The 25,931-nt window shown below is 29.5% G+C and overlaps 5 protein-coding genes across 5 annotated transcripts; 2 read left to right on the top strand and 3 right to left on the bottom strand.

Moving 5' to 3' along the window:
- Positions 1-193: 193 nt before the first annotated feature.
- Positions 194-2,698, top strand: PGO_125820 (flavodoxin domain containing protein; the record flags this gene model as incomplete). Its single annotated transcript, XM_028689372.1, has 1 exon — positions 194-2,698. The coding sequence occupies one exon, from the start codon at positions 194-196 to the stop codon at positions 2,696-2,698; it is 2,505 nt and encodes an 834-aa protein (XP_028545173.1).
- A 1,257-nt stretch (positions 2,699-3,955) lies between these two features.
- PGO_125810 (hypothetical protein, conserved) lies at positions 3,956-9,727 on the bottom strand (the record flags this gene model as incomplete). Its single annotated transcript, XM_028689371.1, has 2 exons — positions 3,956-7,147; positions 7,532-9,727. 2 exons carry the CDS (start codon positions 9,725-9,727, stop codon positions 3,956-3,958), a joined length of 5,388 nt encoding a protein of 1,795 aa, XP_028545172.1.
- A 2,328-nt stretch (positions 9,728-12,055) lies between these two features.
- Positions 12,056-18,149, bottom strand: PGO_125800 (hypothetical protein, conserved; the record flags this gene model as incomplete). Its single annotated transcript, XM_028689370.1, has 6 exons — positions 12,056-12,100; positions 12,295-12,352; positions 12,495-12,556; positions 12,768-17,112; positions 17,343-17,568; positions 17,963-18,149. The coding sequence occupies 6 exons, from the start codon at positions 18,147-18,149 to the stop codon at positions 12,056-12,058; spliced, it is 4,923 nt and encodes a 1,640-aa protein (XP_028545171.1).
- Positions 18,150-19,857: 1,708 nt separating this feature from the next.
- PGO_125790 (hypothetical protein, conserved) lies at positions 19,858-21,519 on the bottom strand (the record flags this gene model as incomplete). Its single annotated transcript, XM_028689369.1, has 1 exon — positions 19,858-21,519. The coding sequence occupies one exon, from the start codon at positions 21,517-21,519 to the stop codon at positions 19,858-19,860; it is 1,662 nt and encodes a 553-aa protein (XP_028545170.1).
- Positions 21,520-23,121: 1,602 nt separating this feature from the next.
- PGO_125780 (hypothetical protein, conserved) lies at positions 23,122-25,230 on the top strand (the record flags this gene model as incomplete). The annotated part of the gene is made up of 1 exon (XM_028689368.1): positions 23,122-25,230. One exon carries the CDS (start codon positions 23,122-23,124, stop codon positions 25,228-25,230), a length of 2,109 nt encoding a protein of 702 aa, XP_028545169.1.
- Between the last annotated feature and the right edge of the window lie 701 nt (positions 25,231-25,931).

Below are 25,931 nucleotides of genomic sequence, written 5' to 3'. Positions count from 1 at the left end.
ATATATATATATATATATGTGTGTATGTGCGTATGTGTGTATGTGTTTATGTGCATGTACCCGTTTGAGCAGTCCACGGCTCAATCTCCCATAAGCCTTAGAGGCCTCTAATTTCCCACCGCATGCACTTCATCATTTTATATATGCACTATTGGTGGGATGCAAGAAGGGCACAGAAGACTGATCGACAAGCATGGAAGAAATAGAAAAGAAAAAAAATATTCTGCTACTTTATGGTTCACAATATGGCACTGCATACGATTGCTGTCGAAATATTTTATATGAATTGTACCGAAATTTTAACATTGATTTCTTTTGTATGAATGATATAAATATAATGAACCTTTATAGATACGAAAATGTTATTATTATTGTAAGCACAACAGGGTATGGTTCTTATACACAGAATATGTCCAAGTTTTGGCTTGCTTTGCATAAAGCTAATATGAGATTTTATGAAAATATATATTTCCATTTATTCGGATTGGGTGATAGCGCATATGATAATTACAACATAGTAGCAAAGAAATTAAAAAAAAAATTAAAATCGTTAAATGCAAATATTGTTAATTACCATTTAGGAAATTATCAGCATCCATCTATGCATTTTTCAAATTTTCAAATATGGAAAAATAATGTTTATCAATTCTTGATGAACAAATATTCTTATTTTGAATTAAATGAAGATATACCGGACTTGTACACCATAAGGAACATTTGTCAACATCCCGAAAAAAATACCAATAACACACAAGAAAAAAAAAATATATATAGCCACATTCAAGGAGAAGTTAATAATCCTACTTATGAAAAAGAGAATATATGTGGGGTGTATTATCCCACTGTTGCATCAAACATATGCACGGCAGTGAAAGAACAATCTAAAACAGTTTTTCCCAAAGAAGAAGAAGAAGAAGAAAATGAAGTAGACATGAACAGCGGGTTATTATGTACGAAAAGTGCTCGAAGTACTCCTATACGAGTTTACAGTATCTCTGAGAATAATGAGGTTTTTTCTCCGGATGAATATTTTTGCAATCATTTAAAACTATGTAAATTTGAAATTCTGAAAAATGAGAGGTGCACAGATGAATCCTATTATCAAGATGTGAGATTTATCAATCTGGTGACACCTCCTTGTTTATCCTTTAACGTAAGCAGTTTACTAAATGTTCATCCATTTTTAAACGAACATAAAACGAGAGATATACTAAAGGTGTTAAAAATTAATTATGATGAATATGTGGTTATTCAGAATAACTATATAAATAGTAGAAGAAGCATGAACGATGTTATTCCATTTAATAAAAAGATCAAAATATTGCATTTGTTTATGTACTTTCTAGATTTAAGCAAATTAGTCACACCTTTCTTTTTTGCATTTCTTAGCAAAAGAACTAAGAGCGATATTCACAAAAAGAAATTTTTACAGTTAGCTGATACGAACCAAATTTCAGATTATTTTTCATACATTTATCAAGACAAAAGATCATACTATGATATATTCTTTGATTTTTACAACTATATAAATATTGATGTACCCTTTCTTATTAACACTCTTCCAAATATACAAGAAAGATCATATTCTATAATGAATCCCAAAGGACATTATAATTTTTTAAAAAAGAATTTTAACCCATACCAATTGTACTTTGATACTGTGAATCCATATTTTTCATCTCTTCTTCGAATTTTAAAAATGAATTTTTACATAAAAAGGAATAGAGGAGAAAATATTTTATCTCGATACACAAGGGAGATGTTAACAAATCGTACATTAAAATATCAAAACTTTATTAGGAGTAAATTAGCATGTAGTATGAATAACATAATAGAATTATTAGTATGTCTATACGAGGTAGAAATAAATAGAAATAAAAAAATCGTAGGTCTTTGTTCGGATTATTTAATCAATTCAAAAGAAGGATCATTTATTTATGGTCAAATACAAGATAGCCTCATATGGATAAATAAAAATATACTTAATTTAAATTATCGAATTGTTTATATTTCCACGGGTTCATCTTTTAGTAGCTTCATGGGAATCATCAAATATCGACATTCATTACACACAAAAAACAGACTTACACAGATGCGCACGAAAAAGGGGAAACCAAAAAAAAGGGAATCGGGAAGGATCGTTAACTCTTTGTTAAAAGATTTTATCTTTCTAGGACTTCGCAACAAAACACACGACTTTTATTTTCAAAATTTGCTAAGTAGCTTTGTTTATTTTAATTACATATTTGTGGCTTTTTCGAGACAAGAGGATGATAACTTTTTCTTCTTTAACATGGATGCAGAGTTAAATCGTGGTGATGTTGATGCTGGTGTTGATGCTGGTGTTGATGCTGGTGCTGATGCTGATTCTGATGGTTCTTGCACCCCTGCACTGAGTTCAAATGGCCACCTTCACATCAAGTATGAACACATAAAACAGCTTTTAAAAGAAAAGAAGAAAAAAATTTACGTAACTGACATAGTTCTGGCTATGCAAAATTGCATATACGAACTTATAACACAACCAAATACCATATTTTTGGTGTCGGGGAAATCACGCCCATTTTCTCAAAACCTAATTAAGGTCTTTGCTAACATCATCAAGAATAAGGAAGAGCACAGAACAATGGAGGATATAAATTCCTTTTTAAAAAAAAAGCTAGACGATTTTTCTATTATAGTCGAATCATGGTATTAATTCTTTCAAAAGCGGACACGGGCTGCTGCAAGGTGAATGTGACATGTAGACGAGCATACCGGATGAAATATAGGTCATAATTAAAATGTAAATAAAGCCAAGTTGGATAGTAAATAAATCATAGTTTTATCTTAAACAAATGGCAGTTGAAATGGTAAATTAATCACAGTTTTATCTTAAACAAATGGTAGTTTAATAGTAAATAAATCACAGTTTTATCTTAAAAAAAAACACAGCTGAATCGAAATGAATAAATAAGGGCGTACCGTCCCTTATGGGCGTAACAAGGAAAAAAAGTAAAATAAAATAACAGAAACATGGAAAATGGAAGGAAAAAACAACCCCCTCAGCCCCAATCGAATTAAAAACAGTTAGGGGTGTGGCAATATCTGGCATGCACTTTTCTTTTGATATAGTCTTAAAGCGTTCCATACGTGAATAGGAAAAAACAGAAAAAAAAAAAAAATTAACAAATAAATTGTCAATTATCCATACAGACACTCAACACAGAAACACAAGAAAAACAATGGTTGTATTAAGTATGTGAAAAGCACAGGACATTTATTATATATAATATGAATTTTAAACATACGAAACATTAAGATGGATGAAATTATAACATATAGTTGGTATGAAAAATAGGTGCATATAGATTTTACACTTTTGCCACCCTACTTTGTTAATTCTTTTTTTTTTTTTTTTTATTGTTGTCGTTGTTGTTGTAAAAGATGCATACGGTCTAAAAACAACAAAAGGATGTGTGCATTTTTGAGATGAATTTTATTGTGATAAATTAAATTGCATCTTATGTGTCATATTCACAAAAGTGTGAAATAGATTCACTCTTTTGTTTATTTTATTTTTTTGTTAAGCGGCTGAATGTCTCGTACGCGATTTAATTTATAAGCAAATTTTACATATATATATATATATATATAATTTTTTTTTCTTTTCTTTTTTCACTCTGTAAGTATATTATTTTTATCTTATCATTTTCATCTTCCGTAAAAATACATATAATTAGAAAAAGAAGAAAAAAAAAAAAAAAAGAACTGCCCAAGACTCAAAGGAGAAATGATAATGCCTTCTCTCTACAGCTACCTAAAATTCCTTTCAATATTTGAACATCTCAGTGTTTACATACAAATGTAATTCAGCTGAATAAATGGGTGGTATATGTAAGGAGCACACACTGTGTAGCCATGGTAATTTGGGTTTATTCCTTCGTCCTTTGCCAATTTGAGGAACTTACAAATCTCACAAGGGACTTTCACACAACTCACACCTCGTTCGCTCATGGGGATTATCGTATGTACACATGTTACATCTCTTTAACTTATTTTTCCTTTTAATCGTATAAGTAACATTACTTTCAGACACACTTAAGTATGACATATTCTTATGTGGGAAGGAGGAAAGAGGAGAAACATGATCGTCAATATTATTTTTATTTTTAGAACTTTCTCCCTTTTGCTTCAATGTCTTATTTTTATTATTCACATTGTTAGTAATTGAATGGTTTATAATATTAATATCGTTTTGTTTTTTGTTGTTGTTTCCATCCACACAGCCTAGAGAAATGGGAGACGAGGAATTTTGTAAACTATTAAACATGTTCTGAATATCACGTTCGTTCTTGTTTTTATGTGAATATGTCGTCTTTTCTTTAGACATGATGATGGACATAGACTTTTTGTTCTTATTTACTTTTTCTTCACTCTTCTTATTTTTAGTTTTATTATTTTTTATTTCATTAGAATCTATGTTGTTCGTGGGTAACAGTGGAAAATTGGTATAATTAAAATCTGGTGTTCTCCTATTATTTTTGGTCGTTGTTTCAAAACTAGATTCATTTTCTTTTTTTTTCTTCACATTGTTAGTTATGACCTTATTGGTTATAATCTTATCTGTAGTCACAACATTCTTTACAATTTGAGAAAGTTCTTTAGTTACTTTTTTTTTTTTACCACTACTTTTTGATGGCGTTTGGGAAACCATTTCTTCCTGTTTCTGATCCGGCAAAGGAGGAAATTCAAAATCTATATTTACTTTCGCAGAGTTTGTTGAAAATTCCTCTTTTTTATCGACTTTATTTTTGTACGAACTTGAGCTTATAGATGGTGTAATATTATTTCTTCCTACTGATGCACATTTTCTTCCCACACTCCTGCTTGTGGAATTCATTGTATTTTTCTTCGTACTCTTACTTCCCTGAGATAATCCACTCGAAATGGCATTCATAGAAGTGGTTTCTACTCCATATGATTCATCAATACGTTTGACTTTCTCTTTTAGCATGGGAAATTCTTCTACCGTTTTTGGTACAGTAGTAGAGGAGGGATTACTAGATGATAAGATGGTACTTACATAGAAATAAATAAGGTACAGTTCATTTACCTTTGTGCTTTTTATTATGTTCAAAAATCGATTTCTTAATGAATGTGACACATCATACAGGTTTACATTCAATCTGATGTCGTCCATGGTTTTCGATTGTGATATTTTTTCTCTCTGAGGTTTTTCTTTCCATCCGTCTCGTTTATTATTCCACATTGCTCCACTTCGATTCTTATCCAGTTTATCATTGTCTTCACGTTTATATAGACTATCTTTCCTATCTGTACTATCTTGATGATTTCGCCTTTCCGTTTGTTCTGAGCGTAATTTGTGCAAAATAATTTCTATATCCTTTCTAATTCTATAATACTCTGGTCCCGTGGACAAACACTCCTCTAGTGCTTTTGCATTAACAAAAGAGCTCAAGTTTTTTGAAATATTTGTTAAAGAAGACAAGTCTGCATCGTTCGACATCATCCTCTTTATGATTTTTTTTTTATTTTCACTGGAAATATTAATATACTTATTAATACAAGGTTCTTTCATATAAGCAGAAAAATAATTACTTAAAAATAAATAAAAAAAAGAAACTAAATTTAAGTTAGGTTTTATATAATATAACAAATCTAAAACAACTTTTTTCGACACATCCCATTTTTTATCATATATATTGTTAATTATATTATTATTTGGATTTTTCCTTTTCATACTCCTTTTAATTAGTTGGTTGATATCTTCCAATTCGTTTAAATCACATTTGCTGTTAATTGCATCCAACAATGTATTGCAATTTTTTAATTCCTTCTTCACTTTTTCAGGTTGCCGTGCAGGCAGCGCTATCATTATGTTGCTACTCTTATGGCTATCTGTGTTACCTTTTAAAATATCGGATTTCTGTTTTCCTCCATTCTGTACATTTTTCCCTACGTGCTTATCTCGCCCTGCTTGAGCAGCACCTGCTTTCTTCAGATCATTTGCTGCGTTATTATATACCTGATTGCACACGTTAGAAATATTTCTCACTAAGGCACACACATTTTCAAACCCATGTTTGTCAATTTTAAAAAAAAAGAAAACTAAATATAAGAACCCATATTTACTCAATTTTATTGGGGAAATGTTAGTATCTGCTTCTATCCGCTTCTTAAATTCAGTTATCTCATATTCACACTTAAAAATGTCCATTATTTTTACGCTATTTGCATTTGTATTTCCCTTAACATGATCATCTAATATCCCATCAGCAGACGTAGTAACAGTAGTAGTGTTGCCTGTTGAACTGATATGGTTGATTACCTTGTCTAGACGTATGTGTCTTGATTTGATGTACATATAAAAAAAGGAATAATAAAATATAAAAGATCTATTAATTATTATGTTAAAAAATAAGTGCAAGTAATTTTTCTCTAAATCTTCTTTATTGTATAGCAAATATTCTGTTTTCTCAATTATATAATCGAAAAATAATTTTACGTGAAAAAAATTATTTCGGTCTTGGGGAAAATCTTGTTCTATTATCTTTTTGTTTACTTCTATTATTTCTTCTTGGGAAAAATATAACTCAGTCTTTTTCTTGTTACACAAATTTTCAAATATTTTTAATATTATTTCCATATCTCTCATTATTATGTATAAAAAATAAATTTTTTCATTAATGCTAAAATATTTTAAAAAATCCATAACCTTGCATTCTATAAAATAGTCAAAATACCATGAGTCATGAAATTTTTTAAAATTGTATATGCATTTGTGTCTATTCACGTCAATATCTTCTGTAGTCTCTCCTACACAATCTTCTTCCATCCAGTTTTTGTTCAAACTCGTAGAACCCGTTTGTACATTCCTCTCTATGTTGTTACTGTGCCTACTAGCACCAGTGTTAATACTGCCACCTTCACTTTGTATGTTCTTTCTTATTTCATTGTATGAGGCACCGGCTATGGAAAATGTTATCTTATTTTTCTTGTTACTTCCTTTTTCCTCGTGTTTCTCCGCTAAGTGAAAACACAAATCTATCTTATTGTCGAAAACAACAAAAATGCACTGTTCGTACAAGCACGGGTGATGTTTCTTCTTGTAGTGCTCAAACAGATTTTCATAATCTTTGTAAACCTATAAATGTGGGTTAGGACGGCGAGTTTGTGTGAAAAGGGGAATTTTTTATTTTTCTTTATTGTCACTTTTGCTCCTCTTTTTATTACACTATTGTGATTATTGTGATTATTGTGATTATTGTGATTATTGTGAGTATTGTAATTATTGTAATTATTTATTTTTTTCTCTCTTTCTATCTCCCTCTTTCTCTCTCTCTCTTTTTTTTTTTTTTTTTTTTTTTCCCCGTGGGAGAAAAGTTCAGTAGGGTACAATTAACCCCCACATGATATACTCGAATGGATACTTATCAATCCCACGTTAGTCAACAAAACCGATGAAAAAGAATGGACTTTTATGCACATGGTTCAGACAATGCACAATTCAGTTTACATTCCAACTTACATGCAAGTGCAGCTGATCATAGTATACAATGTCGTCCTGCATGTTCGTTTTTTCCGACTCCTTGGTATCGTTAATATTTTTTTTGTTAAAGCAAAACTTGCAAAAGAAGTGATATTTATTTATATGGTTCATGAACGTATCAAAATCGTAGAGATAAAATCCACAGAGGTGGCAATAAATATGCCTTATTTTAAACTTATTTTCTGCAATTTTTTCTCCATTTTCTATGTGTGTTTTTATATATTTTTTAAAAAATATATTATATTCAAATAGAAAAATGTTATCACTGTTACCGACACAAACATCACAATATGTTTTGTTATGTTCGTTCATATGTCTACATAAATCATTTAATCTCTTGTGGCAATAATTTTTTAAAACATTTATATTGTTTATATTATCTAAATTTGTAAAACATACTTTTGAAAAAATATCGATAACTCTGAAATAGTCATCTGATAATTCTGATTCATCATCTTTTATATAATGTATTTTTTTTGTATATTGTTGATACTTATCATATATGGAATCGTTTTTTTTTCTTAATATATCTCTTTCATTATTTACATAAATCTGATGAAAATATTTATCTGTTTTATGATTTTGTTTATATTTTTCCACTTTTTTGCTTTGAATTTGGATCCAATGTTCAATACATGGGGATAATAAACATGCGTAACTTGTCAAAAGTGTTGATAAACTGTAAATATAGAAATATTCGAAAAATATTTTCTTTTCTGTATCTACAAATATTTTCGAATAAAATGCATATCGTTTTTCAGAACTCACACATCCGTTTAACAAATATTTTATTTTTTCTCTTTTTCTTTTAATATATTTTTCATAATATAAAAACAAGTACATGTTTTCATTTTTTTTTAGTAAGTTGTTGCTTGACTCGTCATTTCCATTGCTCTTATTTTTTTTTAAAATATTTCTTAAAATTATTATATCATCATAATGGGACGAAAACGCCTTTTTAAAATCATTTTTTGTCATAAAATTTGTATGTTCATTGTTAGTGTTGTTATTCTCTGTACTCATAGAATTATTCTCTCTGCTCTTGGTATTATTCTCTGTAATCATAGAATAATTCTCTCTGCTCTTGGTGTTATTTTCTTTACTTTTTTCTGATATTCCAAATGTGTTTATTCCTTTTGCAACATCCTCCTTGCGAAGATGACATGTATTGACTATGCAAATATTTCCTCTATTTTCTGTTACATCTCTGTTGTGTGTACACTCTGCATGGGTAATCGAATGGATTGTATTACTCATGCTGTTCTCATGTATATCAAACCTATTAGGATAATTTTCATTATGATCCACAAGCTGAGTTGATTCTTGACTTACATAACGCTCATGATCTTCTTTTTCAAGAAGTGTGTGTAGCAAGTTATCATAGGTAAAGTATGTGTAGAAATTATTTAAACAAAAAAATATATATTCATTTTTCTCTTTACAAAATGGACATTTCATTGTGTTTTTATCAAATTCGTAGTTATATTTTTCATCTTTTCCATCCTTTCGTCTATCATTATATAATTGATTAGTGTCTATAAATGCATCCACTACTCTCACCCTATGATCATTTTGATTTGCGTAAACATTTCTATTACCTAAACGAGAATTATTATTTTCATAATTTAAATATCGATTATTGAAAATTCGGTTATTTTCACGAGAAGTACTTGTTGTGGTTTGATTATTTTCTACGTCCGTTTCTTTTTTTTGCATATATAACAAACGATAAAAACATAAAAAACAATAAGTATGATTACATTCTTGTACACATACAAATTTTATTAATTCAAAACATAAACTACATTCAATAAATTTAAAATCCAGTTCTACTTTTTTTAAATCAAAATTATTTATCTTATATTCCTCTTCATTCATTTCGGTTAAGCAGTATTTTTCATTTTTTTCTTTTTCTCTGATTATTTTTTCCACGTCTTTTTTTATTATTTTATTTCCATTCTTTTTTATATTATCAATTAAACTGTTATATATGATCAAATTATTTTCTATCCTTAATATATCTGCATCACAATAACTAAATAATTTTCTGATGTGATACGAAATGTTAACACACATAGATGTATCACCTTGTGTATTCTTTTCATCTTTACTTTTCATACATTCATATTTATTGCAATTACCTTTGACAGCCTCCTTTCTACCTCCTCTATACATTTTTTCTTTTTTTTTTCCTAACCAAATCTATAATTACGAGTAGGCTGTTTGGGTAACTTCCTCAGTTACATTGCCTCATAGGACTGCACACCTATGGGAGTATTTCTGCGTCCCTATATATATATATATATATATATATACATGCAACATATATATTAACATGCAATCCTATGTCTCATTCGAATGTTCATGCGTAGAACAGCACAGGGAAATGCCTTGTTCTGTGGAGGGAAAAAAAAAGGTTGTATGGACACTTATTTATTTTGTTAATTTAAAATGTGGTCATTCATTTGTGCATAAGTATATATGTGAATTTTAACTCATATACGGTTTTTGCAAATGATCCTTGTAAGAACATCCTATATGAGTATGAACTTGGTTTATGCACATATTTATGCATATCTTTGTGCATACATAGTGGTGCATATAAAAAATTGGAAAAAGGAAAAAAAAAAAAAAATAAAATTTACATTCTCTTAATGCTTCTATATTCAACGTGTCAGTTTAACAGTCACTCCACCCAAATTCTTAGTGATAGAAATTATATGAACACAGTTTTTTTTTTTTTTTTTTTTTTTTTTCAATTCCTCTATTTCATAACTTTTGAATATAACTTATCTCCTCATTCGGGACTGCTTATAAAAAGGTACATGACTTGGGATTTTTTATAGAGTATTCATGAAGATAGAGGTACCGCGTACTAAATGCATATATTCTAATACATATATCTATGCAATAATCTGCTTATATACATTTTAGGAATTCATTTTTGCTGATACTCTTGAAAATATTTTTAATCTTCCTGAGTACCCGTTATTCTGGTACTTGTTCGTATTACGATAAGTAAGCAGTGTGAAAGTCCTGTATACATATGTACATAATATATATATATATATATACATGCGAATATGTATAAATTATGGAATATTCACATATGCTTCTTTCCCATTTATTTTTTTTCAAGAAAAATATTCATTCATAAATATACTACTTTTCAGTTATGAATAAGGGAAAAAAAAAAAAAAAAAAAAAAAAGCACCATTGCCCAAAACTATAACCCGAAAAGGAAGTCATTAATAACACTTTTAGTACTTATACTAAATATAAATGCTTATGGCACATTTTTTTATTTCCCCGTCCGTTTCTCTCACCACTTGAAGGTTCTTTTCCTTTCTTTTTTTCTTTTTTATGAATTAAAAACAAACCTTTTTGCAACAAAGGAATAGCCTCATATACATATGAATATATGTATATGTATATATATATATATATATATATATATATATATATATATATATATATATATATATATATATATAAATATTTATATGTACATTCTAAAACATATTCTAACCTACCTCCTGTACACTATTACGTACACCTCCCCACCTATTTCAAATGTCTAAAACTTTTTTTTTTTTTATTTTTTTTATTTTTTTTTTTTCCTTTGAATTTTTATTCCAATTGAAAATTTGTATTATGGTGTGTAAATCATATATATATATATTTATCACCCAGTCAAAAGAAATAAAAAAAAAGTTATAAACATTTCATAAATAATTCCTGCATATTGAATGCTGCGACTATGTACATTCCCCTCTTTTTGTTAGTCTCAACCTAAACGTTTTATGATCCTTTGTAAGCTGTTAACTTAGCAAAGGTTCATTTGCGTAAAGTTTCAATTTATTGTTTTTTTATGTAAACTGGTAAGCATATTTCAAAAGGAAGAAAAATCACATACCCGATTTCTCATCAAATAAAATTACTTATATTTTTGCTACAAATAGCAATTATACATCGGTAACTAATTTGTATGAATGAATCGGGATAACAAAAAGAGTTTAACAAAAAATAAGAAAAAAAAAAAAGAAATATTCAAATTAAGACCTTCACATATGTAGCATCATAAATCATAGCATAATTTTAAAAACATAAAATGAGATAAGGACATGGTTTTTGTTAGGACCAGAGAGATAAAATAACATTACAAATTAGCTGCACGTAAAATTTAATAAGAAAAATATAAAATAAAATATTACAAAAATGTATATACAAGTATACACATAGGATAAACGAATTCAGTATTCAGAAACAGACTTGGGGTCCGAACATAGGTAGAACGGAGTTCGTCAAATGATATTTTCATTCCACATTAAAAAAGAAAAAGAAAAAACGTAAAAAAATTGGAAACTAAAAATTATAAACAAAATAAGAAACAAAATAAGAAACAAAATTTGAAACAAAATTAGAAACAAAATTAGAAACTAAAAAGGATAATACCAAATTTGCAAGAAGCAAATATCACTGTTATCGAATAAACTTCTTTCATTATTTCTCAAGAAACTTGTTGTACGAATCGATCCAAATTTTATACTACAAAGTGTTGCAAAAATGGGGTGGGTGAGAATACATACACATGTCTATATTTGTTTGACTTCACCTATACGTACATGCTACATGTACATGTTGCACTTGCATGCTGCGCGTATATGGAGATGAACGGAATGCAAGATTTATTTTTGAATATATAGCTAAAGAAAATAATTTTTTTTTTTTTTTTTCTATACCTCGGTGGTGTATTTCTTATATTCGGAATTATTTGCAAAAAATCTTTCACGTGTCCCGCTGAAAAAAGAAAAAAATCAAAGAATTTTTATTTCCCTGTTACTCATAGTATAATTTAACGAAACAGAAGTAGCAGTACCGGTGTACACACTAAAAAATATAAAAAAAAAAAGTTTAATATTTGCCCCATTTTCAGTCTTACATCCATATATTTTGCAAAATTTCTGCCTTCTTATCTTCGATGTTCTTATAAAACAGAGGTGTCTGCAAAAGAGAAAAAAATTTTGTATGCTGAACATATATATTTATATTTTTGAAGAAATTTTCTAAAGAGGACATTTGTTACATGATCTTATAAGCGTATTTTTATTTCTTTTTTACATGTAGAAGACATATTATGACTAATTCATAGCGCAATGTCTCCTTGATACATTTATACTTCCATTTTAATAGCTTCAAAAAATGGTATAAGTACCTCGATGAGCTTGAGGAAAAGAACAGAAAACACCGGGTTGTAGAAGGACAACGAGTAGAACAGCTTTACAAAATACTCAATAGCATTATTATGAAATAATTTATTAATTATGTTCGTTTTGTTTATATCAATTAGTGTATGAGCATAAAAGTAAAATTTCCACAGATTCTTTACTCTCCTTTTTTTAAAATGTTCAAAATAAAAATGCAATTCTTTTAATATAATATTTTGCAAAAATGGAAGAGACTTCATTGTACTAATATGTAGTAATCTGTTTAATATCATGTGGTATAGGTATTCATATAGGTACATATATTTTACGTATATATTTATTAGTTTTTTTTCTCTTAAGAAATGGAAAGTTCTTGAGCAAATTTTTAAAATATATGGAAGATGTTTATTAATGGTACTAATACATTTATTATTATTTAGCTTTCTCACTATTTCGTTCGAAATTTCACAAAAGAATTTAATTGAGCAGGTAGTTCCTCTCCATTGGTCGACTAGATCTGGATTTTTGTCGTAAACCTGTATTACCGTGTTCATTGCATCAGACTCGTTTTTCTCTTTGACAATTTCAACATTGTTAGATGTATTATCTGTGTCCATGTTACTATTAGAACCTGCCTCTAAGCTGCTCATATCCCTCTGATAAGCACATATAAATGTTATGTTATTTTTTAATAAAAACTGATTTAAGCTTATTGTATTATTCATATCTTTTACCTTATTTACTAGCTTTTTCCCTATACACTCAAACATATTTTTTCCCCTTAGCACCCTAGACATATTATTACTAGAGCCCATATCGATGGATATACTGGCTTGTTCTTCATTCCATTTGTCCATTTTTATGTCTTTCTCATGGTTCGTTGAATATTCATTCTTATTCTGAAAAGATAATCCTTTATTGTTCATTTCGATAGCTGCATCATTTTTATTTGCATCCAATTTTGTATAACAACTAATGCTGTTTGTAGTGATGTTTACATTGTTTTCTACGTTTTCTGCATTACTACCATAGTTGCTATATATGTTTGCATTGCTGATAAGTTCACTCGATACATCTGTTTTTTTATTTTCCTCGGTCCCTCTCGTTTCATTAATAATTTCCAAAATGTTACTTCCTTCCTCATTCATTGTAGCAACAGTTGGATACAAGATTTGTAAATTCTTCTTTTCCATATAAAAAAATTCATCAATAATTATGAAAAAATTTTTTATTTTAATGTAATCTATTTGAGGTATGTTTAGCAAGGCAGATAATAATAAGATACTGTTTTTTTCTTTTTTCGACTTGATGTTTTCTACATTTTTATCTTCTTCAAAGAAATCAAAAAAGGAGAGAAAATTGTGCTCTTCGTTTTTTGGAATTACAATATATTTTAAAATATTAATTAAAGGTATTTTTAAATAACTATCTTTGCAATCATTAAAAAATAACTTGTATTCTTTATTTATAGTTTCATCATTCATTGTATGTGTAGCACTGCTTGTGTGCTCTTCCTTCGGTGTGTGCTTATTCCCCTTTCTGAACAAGTGCTTTTTGAAATCATTCTTTTCATTTCTTCCTCTCGTGTCCACTATATAGGCACTGTCATTACAGTTGCTTAAGTCAAGCGCACGTCCATTTTCATTTCTCTTACTGTGGCTGTAGCGCTGAATGTGTTTTTCCTCTTCTCTCTTGTCGCATTCGCCGTCTATTTCGTCACTTTCTGTATCTTCATAGTATTCATCACTTTCTCCATCCTCGTCATATTCGTCTTCTCCCTCTTCTTCTTCTTCTTCCTCCTCTTGTACTTCACGATATTCACATCGCCTATACCGCTCGTACACCATCTCTTGCTCCTCCCTTCTCCTTTCCACACTCAATTCTCCATCCGACACGTTGCTTTCGTCGTATCTCTCCAGATGGCCTTGATATTCATGCATTTCGTCATATCGTTCATCTCCATTTGTGCTAGAATTATTCTCACATTCAAAGCTTCTATTACATCTTTCCAAGATATGGCAACCCGTCCTTTTTTCATTAGTTAGTTCACTTGGACCAATTAGGTTCAGTTCTTCACTTCCATCCTCTTCACTTCCATCCTCTTCACTTAGATCCTCTTCACTTCGACCCTCTTCACTTCCATCCTCTTCACTTCGACTCTCTTCACTTAGATCCTCTTCACTTCTACCCTCTTCACTTAGATCCTCTTCACTTAGATCCTCTTCACTTCGACCCTCTTCACTTCGACCCTCTTCACTTCTACCCTCTTCACTTAGATCCTCTTCACTTCGACTCTCTTCACTTCGACTCTCTTCACTTCGACTCTCTTCACTTCGACCCTCTTCACTTCGACCCTCTTCACTTCGACCCTCTTCACTCAAATTCGAACTTTCGTCATGGCGAATCTGGTGGATCACCCCAGTGAAGTCCCCATAGGAGTGATCATCTGCTGCGTCCTCACCTGGTAATGCTTTCCCTCTTAAATGGAAATGTTGAACCGACTTTTTTTTCTTGTCCTTGTGTTCCATCTTGTCAATCGCGTACTTAATTAAAGAAAAAAAGTTATTGTAAATTCCAAAATAAAAGAGAGACGTCCAAAAATTCATGTAATTTTTATGGGATAGTGTATCTAAATTATTTTTGTAAAAATAAAAACAGATGCCTTCAATAATGCATAATTTTAGTAAAACATTATTAAATAAAAGAGAGTATTCACAAAGATCTTCTATATTTTTTATTTTAAAATTATTTTTTATTTTTTTAATAATTTCTTGTGTTTTCATTTGATCAGAAAAATTTAATATCCCATCTTTAATAACACTGTTAATAAATTCAATAATGGAAAAATATTTGTCTATTTTCATCATCTCATCATCTTTCACGTTGTATTTTTCCTTGTACTGTAAACACAAAAGTAGACGTATGTGACTGTAGAACATGCCATCAAATGGGAGTACTGACCTTTTGGACACATTTTGATTATAGCTCGTTTTGCACTTGTGCTTATCGCTGTATATTTTTTCCTTTTCAACTTGGATTCCATTATTTATACTCTCACTATTTTCTCTACCATTGCAATCTTTATCACTTCGCATATCATTATTATTATTTTTGTCCGTCTTTGTAATTGTGGGAAGATTCTTTTCGATACTACCCTTATTGAATGAGTTAGTATATGCATCAACATTATGCTTTTCATTCAATAATACATCTTTGGATGTGTCATTCTTCCCTTCCTTTTGTAGTTTACCATCATTCGAGGGATACCTATTTGAAAAATTTTTGTTTTCATTAGAGCTGTTAAAGTGAACCTTTATCCTTTTTACTACATCCTTCTCTTCTTGACTTATCTTCGATAGACTCCTCTTTCTGTCGTTTTTGGATTCTTCACAGCTGTAGCAATGTTTTTCACTGAAAATATGTTTTCCAAAATCCATGTTTTTTCTAAAAAATTCCTTTCCTTTGTGCGTACAATTATTGCAAGATATGTCCATTCTCTTGACATCATTCATTACATCATTTTGAACCTTAATAAATTTTTTCTTCTTCAAATAATGAAAAGATGTGTTATTGTGGCTATATTCAGTAAGATTTATAACGTACAACTTTGTCCTATCAATGTATGAGTGTTCTTCCTCTTTTACATTTTCTTCTTTGTTCATTATTCTACTAAAACTTGTTTGTAATTTTTTCAGTTTTTCTCCAAAATTGATTACAAATGAATTGGGACATGGAGTGGGATTCAAGTTCATGTAACAAAAGTTATCCTCCAAATTGTTGTATTCATTTTTGAATTGTTTATCCTCATCGAATTCTTTTCTTTCATATAATACATTATTCGAACATGCTTTAGATTCTGGTTTCTTATCATAAGTTTTAATTACTTCTTCTTTATCACCACAAGTTGTTACGTTATTATTTCCCTCCATAAAATCAGAGGAAAAATTTTCCTTTTCATTTATAATAACCTGAACCCATTTTAACCGTATAATGTGCACACATAAATTATACAAAAAAGTTTTTTCTTCTTGTTCTCCTATTAATTCGATAAGTTCGTTGATTAGTTCAGTTGAAGTATAATCATGTCTACTGTTTATTTTCATTCTTAAAACAATTTCTTCTATGATAGGTTCAATTTCTTCATAAAACTTATAGGGACATAATGCCCATATTTTTCTCTTAACTTTTATGGACGTTATTTCGTAAAAGTATTTAGCTGATGGAGTTTCATCTACTAAAGTCTTTAAAATTCCAATAGGTATCACATTTATTTTTTCTAATAGTATAGAGAATAGTGATTGCATTTCTCGTACTTCAAACATAGATATCATTTTCTTTGCCAATTTTATTAGGCTGTGTTGGATAGGAGTCATGAGCGGGGAGGGATGAGGAATGAAGATTCAAGTAAATGTGTTTACATAAAAGAACTTTGACATGCAAATATATGCTCATAAACATACTTGTGCAATCGTGTTTTCTTTATTTTTAGTGTTAAGAAAATATTAGAATTGCCCCTATCGGAAGGCCAGTTCTGGTATACTCTTATTTTTTTTTCATTTTTTTTTTTTTTTTTTTTCAATTACCACTTCTGCGACTTTTCTATCGAATTAAGTTTATTCACAAACTTGGGAAAAAGGTAATTATCAAACAATGTTCTGTATGTAATATGTTTCGGGATATTTAGAAACTTAAGAAAATCCACTAGACCTGATAAGGTAATATCTTGGAATGTTTGTCTTCTTTGCCATACCTTGCAAGCGCTCACAAGTGGGTAACCATTTTCATCTTCATTTTTTAGTTCGTAATTATCTGAGAGTAAAAGGAAAAGTAATATATTATCATTTGTGGTAATTTTTTTTTCTTCTTTCTGTCTTTCTTTTTTTCAGTCTTTCTATCTTTCTGACTTTCTATCTTTCTGTCTTTCTATCTTTCTGACTTTCTATCTTTCTGTCTTTTTTTTTTTTTTTTTTTTTTTTTTTTTGTGGTTCGCAGAACTCACATTGTTATTGGCCTTGATGTTGACACATGAGTCTTTTCAATGCCTTTAATATTTTGTTTATCAATTCATGAGTTGTATTTTATTTAACTGTTTAATTTTGTTTCGAATTCATATGATCTCTTTTCATGTCTGATATATTTTTTCTTTTTTTTTTTTTTTCTTTTTTTTATTTATTTTTTTCTTTTTCTTTTATTTTTCCTTTACATTCTATCCATCGAATCAATGCCTTCCGTCCAGCAGGACCGCAATTCAATCCATCCCTCAACTTTCCATTTTTTTCTATAAAATTTTGGATGTCCACATTGTTAAATATGTTAATATGATTCAGTGCCTCCCCTTTTTTTCTTTGACCATATTTTCGATTAAATTTGAAATTCCAGCCAGAACTCATAACTCAAAAACAATAAACAAAACAAACATGCAAAAAAAAAAAAAAAAATTAAAATAATAAAATAAAATAACAAGTGCAAAAAGTAGCCTCTGCAAAAAAGAAACAAAGAACTGAACAAAAAATTTCATTCAAATTCACAAGAAGATTATAAGCAAAATCGCCCTTAGTGTTTGATGAAAAGAGTACTGTAAATGAGTCCACATATTTCCTTGTCAATGCATTTTTGTGCTTGCACTTCGAACGCTTACACACTTTTATATTAAAAGATAACTCCTTACCAATGCTCCCACAGTGAAAAAAAAAAAAAAAAAAAAAAAAAAAAATTCATTTAATAAACGAAAAAAAAAAAAAGAAAGGAAAAAACACGAACAATTGTGGATATAGCTTTTGTCTCTGAATGTATCGCTGCACGTGTGTACATTAATGTACATAAACCTAATATAGTAGTTTCCCATTTACCTATCCAGCATGACTTATCTGTTTGCTTTGGGTGACATACATATTTCTCTTCCTTAATTCATTTTGTTCAACAAAAATTCATCGCATTAAATGGATGTATACTGATAAGAATTGTTAACAACATGTACATTTTCAATAAGTTAATAATAGCAACAATAAAACTTTTCCCACGCCTTCTTCAAATATGTATACACCCTAATGCAATAATGCAACATTATTTTTATGTCATATGAATATCGTCATTTTCTACTTAAATGGGTATAGAAAAATTATGTAATTTTTTTTTTTTTTTTTTCTCCTCTCTTCGTTGTTTTGTTCGATTTTTTCCTACAAAGTCATGTTTTCAAAAAAATGTGTTTCACACTGGTGGTCAAATTTTGTAATTAGGTTTGCTTGTGCTAAAATGAAACTTCTTAGGAAGGACACCATGCATTTTTGTCCACCAAATTTTCCGTTTTTGTCATCATTCCTGTTGTTTTACCTTTTTTTATATTTTTACATTTGAACTGAAAGGTACATTGAAAAAAATAAAAATAGAAATAAGTATAAACAACAAATTTCAGAAAACACAGAGTTAAATATGCAAAGAAATAACTAAAAAAAAATAATAATGAATAAAATAAAATTCATTGAGGACAGTTGCTACTACTACATTCGACGTTCCGAGCTACATATTTCATTTTGCTACATTTTGCACAATCCCTTAGGCCTTTTTCTTCTTTTTCACACTTGTTCAAAATGTGACAAATGCAATGAGTTTAGCACAACGCTGAGTTCGTGAAATGAAGATTTTACCCCATTTTAAAAGAAAAATAATTGCGTATTTTATTTTTTTTTTTTTAAAAAAAATTACAACCTATTTAATATCTTATGTAAACAAAAGGAAAACGTATTCGACTCTGTAAAACGAACTATGAATGTGTAAAATTAGAAGTTCTATTATAAATATACCAAAAAAAATTGCACACTGGCAGGTGAAGGGTAACTGATCAGGAAAAATGTGTGAATAGATAAATTATATATACCATTTTTTTTTCGTATAAAATGAGGACAAAAAAAAAAAAAAAAAAAAAAAAAAAAAAAAAAAAAAAAAAAAAAAAAAAAAAAAAAAAAAAAAAAAAAAAAAAAAAGATCGATAGTAGAATCCTTAAATGCATTGCTAATTGAGTCTCCAATTGTGTCCATAAGTGATGAGTCTATAGATGAGTTGCTGGCTGTGTGGGAAGTGGAAATATAACGTGCAGTAATTCTAACTAACCATAATGAGAACAGATGTGAGGTACCTCGTTTCTGGAAGCGAAACATGCACAGGGTGGTCAGCACTAATTCGACCTTCACCTATTATTATTCCTTCACACTTGGACCAATTTAAGGACCTCCGTATACACATAAGGAGTTCCTCGTATCCAATCAATCTGTTGCAACTGGAAACAAACACATATCCAGGCTTTTGTATAATTTTAAAGGATATGTACAAAAGTTTTTGATAAATTTTTAAAGCAGAAGGCACTAAATAACTGTTACCTGCTAGTGCTGGTGGGTCAACTAATATTACGTCGTATTTTTTTTTTAAAAAATCAACTCTATTATTTTTAATTAATAAATTTTCTATATCCCCTATATCCGTTGCATCTATTTTAGTCTTTTCGTATATGAATATATTCTGCATATCCGAATGGAGTTTCTCCTTCCCTTGTTCATGTAACTGAGCACATACTTGAGTATTCATATCGAGGTCTTTCCCTGAATTGTTCAAATTCATATTCGTTTCAACTTTCATTAGATCCAGCCCGCTTGGAGTTAGGGATGATGTATCCCCGTTTTGTTGCATGCATGTATGTTTTTTTTGATCTTCGTATGATTTATGATGTGTTATTTTGTACCTTTCTTCATTTTGATTTCCACATTGTGTTCCGTTGTTCACTTTTACTTCTTGACTTATGTGCTTATACGTGAATGGATCCCACATTTGCGTGTTTAAACAAATGTTAAGAAATTTTTTAACACATGAATGCACGAAATTGGTCTTGTCCAGCACATTGTTATATTGAGCTGATTTAATCCCATTCTGAATAGCATCATAAGATGAATCAACGCATGTCACTTCCTTAGCACCATAATAAGCTAAAGTAATACCAAACGAGCCAACATAAGAAAATAAATCTAATACCCTTTTATTTTTGCAGTACGGAATGAGCATGGAACGATTATGTCTTTGATCATAATACCAACCTGTTTTCTGACTTTGTAAAATATCTACGAAAAATGTTAATCCATTTTCTCTTACTTCTATTGGTGAATTGTATACACCTTTGTAAACCTCTTTTTTTAAAGGTAATTTTTCTAATTTCCTTATTTTATTATCATTCTTTAAAATAATTATATCTGGGTTTAATACATTCTCTATACTTTTCAGTATGATATGTAAAAGTATATCCATGCCACTTGCGTTTATTTGAACACATGTTAGTTTGTCATATTTGTCTATAATAATTCCAGGTAAAAAATCACTTTCTGCATTAACAACGCGGAAAAAATTATCATTTGGAAATAGCTCTAATCTTTTTTTATATGCCTTTTCAATTCTCAAAGTAAAAAATTCTTCATTTATAAAATCGTTTATATTTGTGCTTAATATCCTTGATGCGATAACAGAATTTTTGTTATATATTCCTATTCCTAAATGTTCATCATATTCATTTTTTATATTAACTATACAGGGACTATACAAAACTAACTCATCTGAATTTTTTACATCCTTTGAGTATAGCCATGGAAATCCATTCAACACATTTTTCACACACTTTTCTGTAACCACTAGTTTGGGTCTTTTACTAGGATTGTCTACATAATTAACATGATTGTGATATTTTCTATGCCACTTCGAGGAAACAGGGTTACTCCTTTTCATCAAAGCAGAAAATTTGCTTCTTCGATAAGCAAAAATGGGCACCATGTAGAGGATAAGAGACGTACAGTTCCAATTACTGTGCCTGTGTACATATACATATATATGTATGTTTATTGCTCCTGGTGATGCTAAGAAATTATAACGTGCTTTTTAGTAGGTTCTTATAAAGAGTAAGCATATTTACGTCTCGTTTCTATATCTATATAAGCGTATGCAGTTTGATGTTTTTTCCCTCAAATATGATATATTTTAAAAGCATAACAAATTTTCCTAACAATGCACATAATTGATATACACTATTGTCCCTCTCTCATTTTTCTTATTCTTCTTCCCTTTTTCAGTGGAACACATTTTCAAGTAGCAAATGAACATGTTCGTGCACTAGCAAAAATGGTAAAGTGTTGCAAATCGGTATGTTCACAACGTTGCTTTGCTTAGCTGTACTGCATATATATATATATATATTGTTGCGGTTGAGACAATTTACAGTTATATAGGCTTTCGTTTTACCCTCATTCAGTTTTATTTTTTTTTTTTTTTGGTTTTCAAAATATGTATATGGGCTATGTATTGCCTTAGGGGAAAATTAGTTGCCCATATGGAATGTAATAACAATGTTTATTGGATTTATATTTTTTTTTTTTTTTTTTTTTTTTTTCCATTCCCTTTTTTAAATTTTCGAACATGCCGCAATTCTAATATTTTTCCTCCCCTTTCGGGTTTTAGTATTGTGCAATACTTAAATTAGTACTTTTCCCGTTTTTTTTAGTTATTTTTAATCTTGTGAATATAACTGAAATTATATTTTCTTTTTTTTTTTTTATGCATCAGAACAAAAAATTAACAGAAAAAATGAAATTATTATTATGTATATGTACGAATATTGCATTCTGTGGAGAAAAAAAAAAAAGGAAAAAAAAAGAAGAAAACAAAAAAAAAAAAAAAAAACATAATTTAAAGAGAAACAGTAATTTGTTTACATAACCATCTATTTAAACGTATACAATTTTTTTGAAAATGTTTTACTTATTTATTTTGTCCCATCCAACGGCTATTTCCTCCCACAAGTATATAAAAACATACGATCTTCACTTATATATATAATATATGCATATAGAAGAAAATGCTAAACGTGTATGAATATACAGCTTGATCTTTTATACATATTTTTATATACCTATGGATAGAAGAAATTCTCCTCATTTGCACAAGAAATGAATTAAGTATCTGATTTTTCATATTTATGGAGAAGAAAATTAATGCCTACAATATTGTGGTTTTTTTTTTTTTTTTTTTTTTTTTTTTTTTAAACATTAAAAAGGACAATTAAAAAAAAAAAATAAAATAACACATACATATGTATGTGCATAAGGTGATTAATTTTATATATAAACTCATTCCACACTTTGCATTTGAATCGTGTTTAGTCTGTATAAGATAAGTTATCATTATCACTCCTTCTCCTACCTTGCTTACGAACGTATATAAAAAAGGGACATATTTCCACATGTGTGACTTAATCCACAATAAGAGGTAGAAATAAATTCGCTACAACTTACTTTTATAAGAGAAAAATATAAAGCAAAAACAAAAACTAAGGAGATGTATAATGGAATCGGGTTGAAAACCCCAAGGGGGTCAGGGACTAATGGATATATTCAAACAAACATGGCACACATCCGAAATGTCAGGAATACTGTAAGAGATTACGACAAGTTTAGAAACGAAATTAAAATGAATAATATAGTAGACAAAAAACACACCTGTGATTATTCAATTATTGAACACTCAGAAAAAAGAAAAATAGAGCTAAATGTTCTACTATATGAAGAAAAGCTACGAGAAGAGGGAAAAGAAAATATAGAAAAATTAATAGATCAGTATAGGAATCAGTTATATGATGAATATTATGAAAAAAAAAAAAAAACGGAAAATACATTTTATACGCATTCAAATAGAGACAATAACACCGATGAAAATACTCACATGCTTAATGATAAGAAAAAAAGGCAATTAGAGAATTTTCAAAAAGCCCTTCGAATTAGAAGAGATAATAGCATAGATCAAATGATGCAACTAGGAAGGAATGATGTCAAAGTGAATGAAAAAAATGGACACAAAATAATTGTACAGGAAAAGCAGATTAGTAATAATTTACCCAAGGAACTGAAACGAGGGATAAAAAAAGAAAAGAAAATGGAAAACAAAAAAAAGAATAGAGACAATAAAAAACAAAAACATGAAAAGGAAAACGGGGAGCGAATTGATGAAAGTGATGATACATACGAGGAACAAAGTGACAAAAAAAGTGATAATGAAAGCAATGAGAAAAATAGCACCTCAAGAACTGACTCGACAAACAGTGATGATTATTCTGATACAGAATCTAGTCCATCTGCGGACCAATTAAGCATTTCAGAAAATTCTGAATTATCAGAATCTAGCTCAGGTTCTAGTGATAATGTCCCTACACATAATACTGTAAAGCGTGAAAATTTTATTAATAGAGAACAGCAAGATAAGAAAAAAAATAGAATGCGAAGTTTTGAGGAATTTCATTCTTCAAGAAAAAAGACTCATTCAAAAAGAGAAGCAAAATATAGAACTATGGATTCATACAATTTTAACTCTTCACAACAGAGTGAATCTAATTCTTCAAGTGATACATCTGATTCACATGATTCGAAGGAATCGCTGCATTCATCAGATTCTCACGATTCGAAGGTATCGTTAAATTCATCAAATTCCCACGAGTCTGATAGTTCATATTATTCAAGCGACGCTAACCACCGAAGCTATTCAAATTGTAAGAAAAAGAAACTCGTTCATAAGAACAAAGCTCCTGAGAGAATGAAAAAAGTTGCTTTAGGACGTAACAGTGAAGAACGCAAATATGCCAACGGCAGTAAGGGAAAGGTTAAGAGAAGCATGCGTGGCGAGGGTAGAGACATTACAAGTGATGAAAGCGAAGAACGAGAAGAATGTGAGAAACAAGAAAAACGTGAAAAGAGAGAAGAACGAGAAAAACAAGAAAAGCATGAAAAGAGAGAAGAACGAGAAAAACAAGAAAAACGTGAAAAGAGAGAAGAACGAGAAAAACAAGAAAAACGTGAAAAACGTAAAAAGCTAGAAAAGCTAGAAAAACGAGAAGAGCATGAGAAACAAGAAAAACGTGAAAAGCGAGAAAAACGAGAAGAACGAGAAAAACAAGAAAAGCATGAAAAGAGAGAAGAACGAGAAGAACGAGAAAAACAAGAAAAACGTGAAAAGCGAGAAGAACGAGATAAAAGAGAAGAGCGTAACAAACGCACAAACAAACATCCCTCTGACAATTCTCTGCATACAAGGGACGAGCCAAGCAGCAGATTTTATAAACTAGAAGAACAGCACAAAGGAGAGGAACGCAATAATACACAACGAAATGATGACAATTCTGGAAAAATTCTTCAAGAAAAGGAAATAAAAAACAGTAGAAAACACAGAAAAAGAAGCGATAGTAATGAAAGTAATAGTAATGATGTACATAGAAAGAAGAAAAGAAATGAAAAATCAAGTAACTATTACTCTTCAAAACATGAAAAAAAAAAAAAAGAAAATTTTGAAAATAAGAAATTAAATAAGGATTACATAGATGAGGAAACTTTAAAAATTATAAACAATGTTAAAAAATATTATAGTAAAAAAGGTAACAACGATGATGTAGAATCTTAAGGACATAATTCTCTACTTAAAATCCAATGAGTGATCAAATGGTGCCAATTCATTATATCCTTGGAGGATAGAAAGATTGAAAGAAGAATAACAACATTAGTGATTCAGTTAATGTTGTAGAGTACTGGTTATTTAGATGTATCCGTCTTTAAATGTAAATGTGTTTGTGAAGGTGGGAAGGATACATACCCACATAAGAAAAAGGGTCGGAAGAAATTTCCTTAACCAAACCAAATGTCGCATGAAAAACAAAGTTTCTCACGCACACTGCATCAGTAAGCACAAATGGGAGAAATTGATAATTAATGTAGCAGGAGCAACAGGAGCATCAGTAGCAAAAGTCGTAGGAGAAGGAGTGCTTCTCCTCTTCCCTTAATGAAGCTTTATGAAAAATAAAAATTTTCTCAATAAATGAACATTATACCTCATCATAGGAATACAAAATGAAAACGTAGCAAATATTCAAAGGAAAGAAAGGGGAAAAACAAAAATGAGAAAAATTATTTGTAGACATATAAAATTTGTGGAACGCTTATAAAAAAGTGGGAAAATGGATACATCAAAAGATTAGAAAATTCTAAAAACATCTGGAAAGAAATGAACATGCACAAGCGAGTAAAGAAGAAAGTAAATAAAATAACAAAATAAAAAGGAAAAGTAAATGAAAAGATCTCACATAATTCATATGAAAAAGGAATAAG

This window comes from Plasmodium gonderi (assembly GCF_002157705.1).
Source record: "Plasmodium gonderi DNA, contig: Chr12, whole genome shotgun sequence".
Lineage (NCBI taxonomy): Eukaryota > Apicomplexa > Aconoidasida > Haemosporida > Plasmodiidae > Plasmodium > Plasmodium gonderi.
This window is presented reverse-complemented; position numbering and strand designations above follow the sequence as displayed.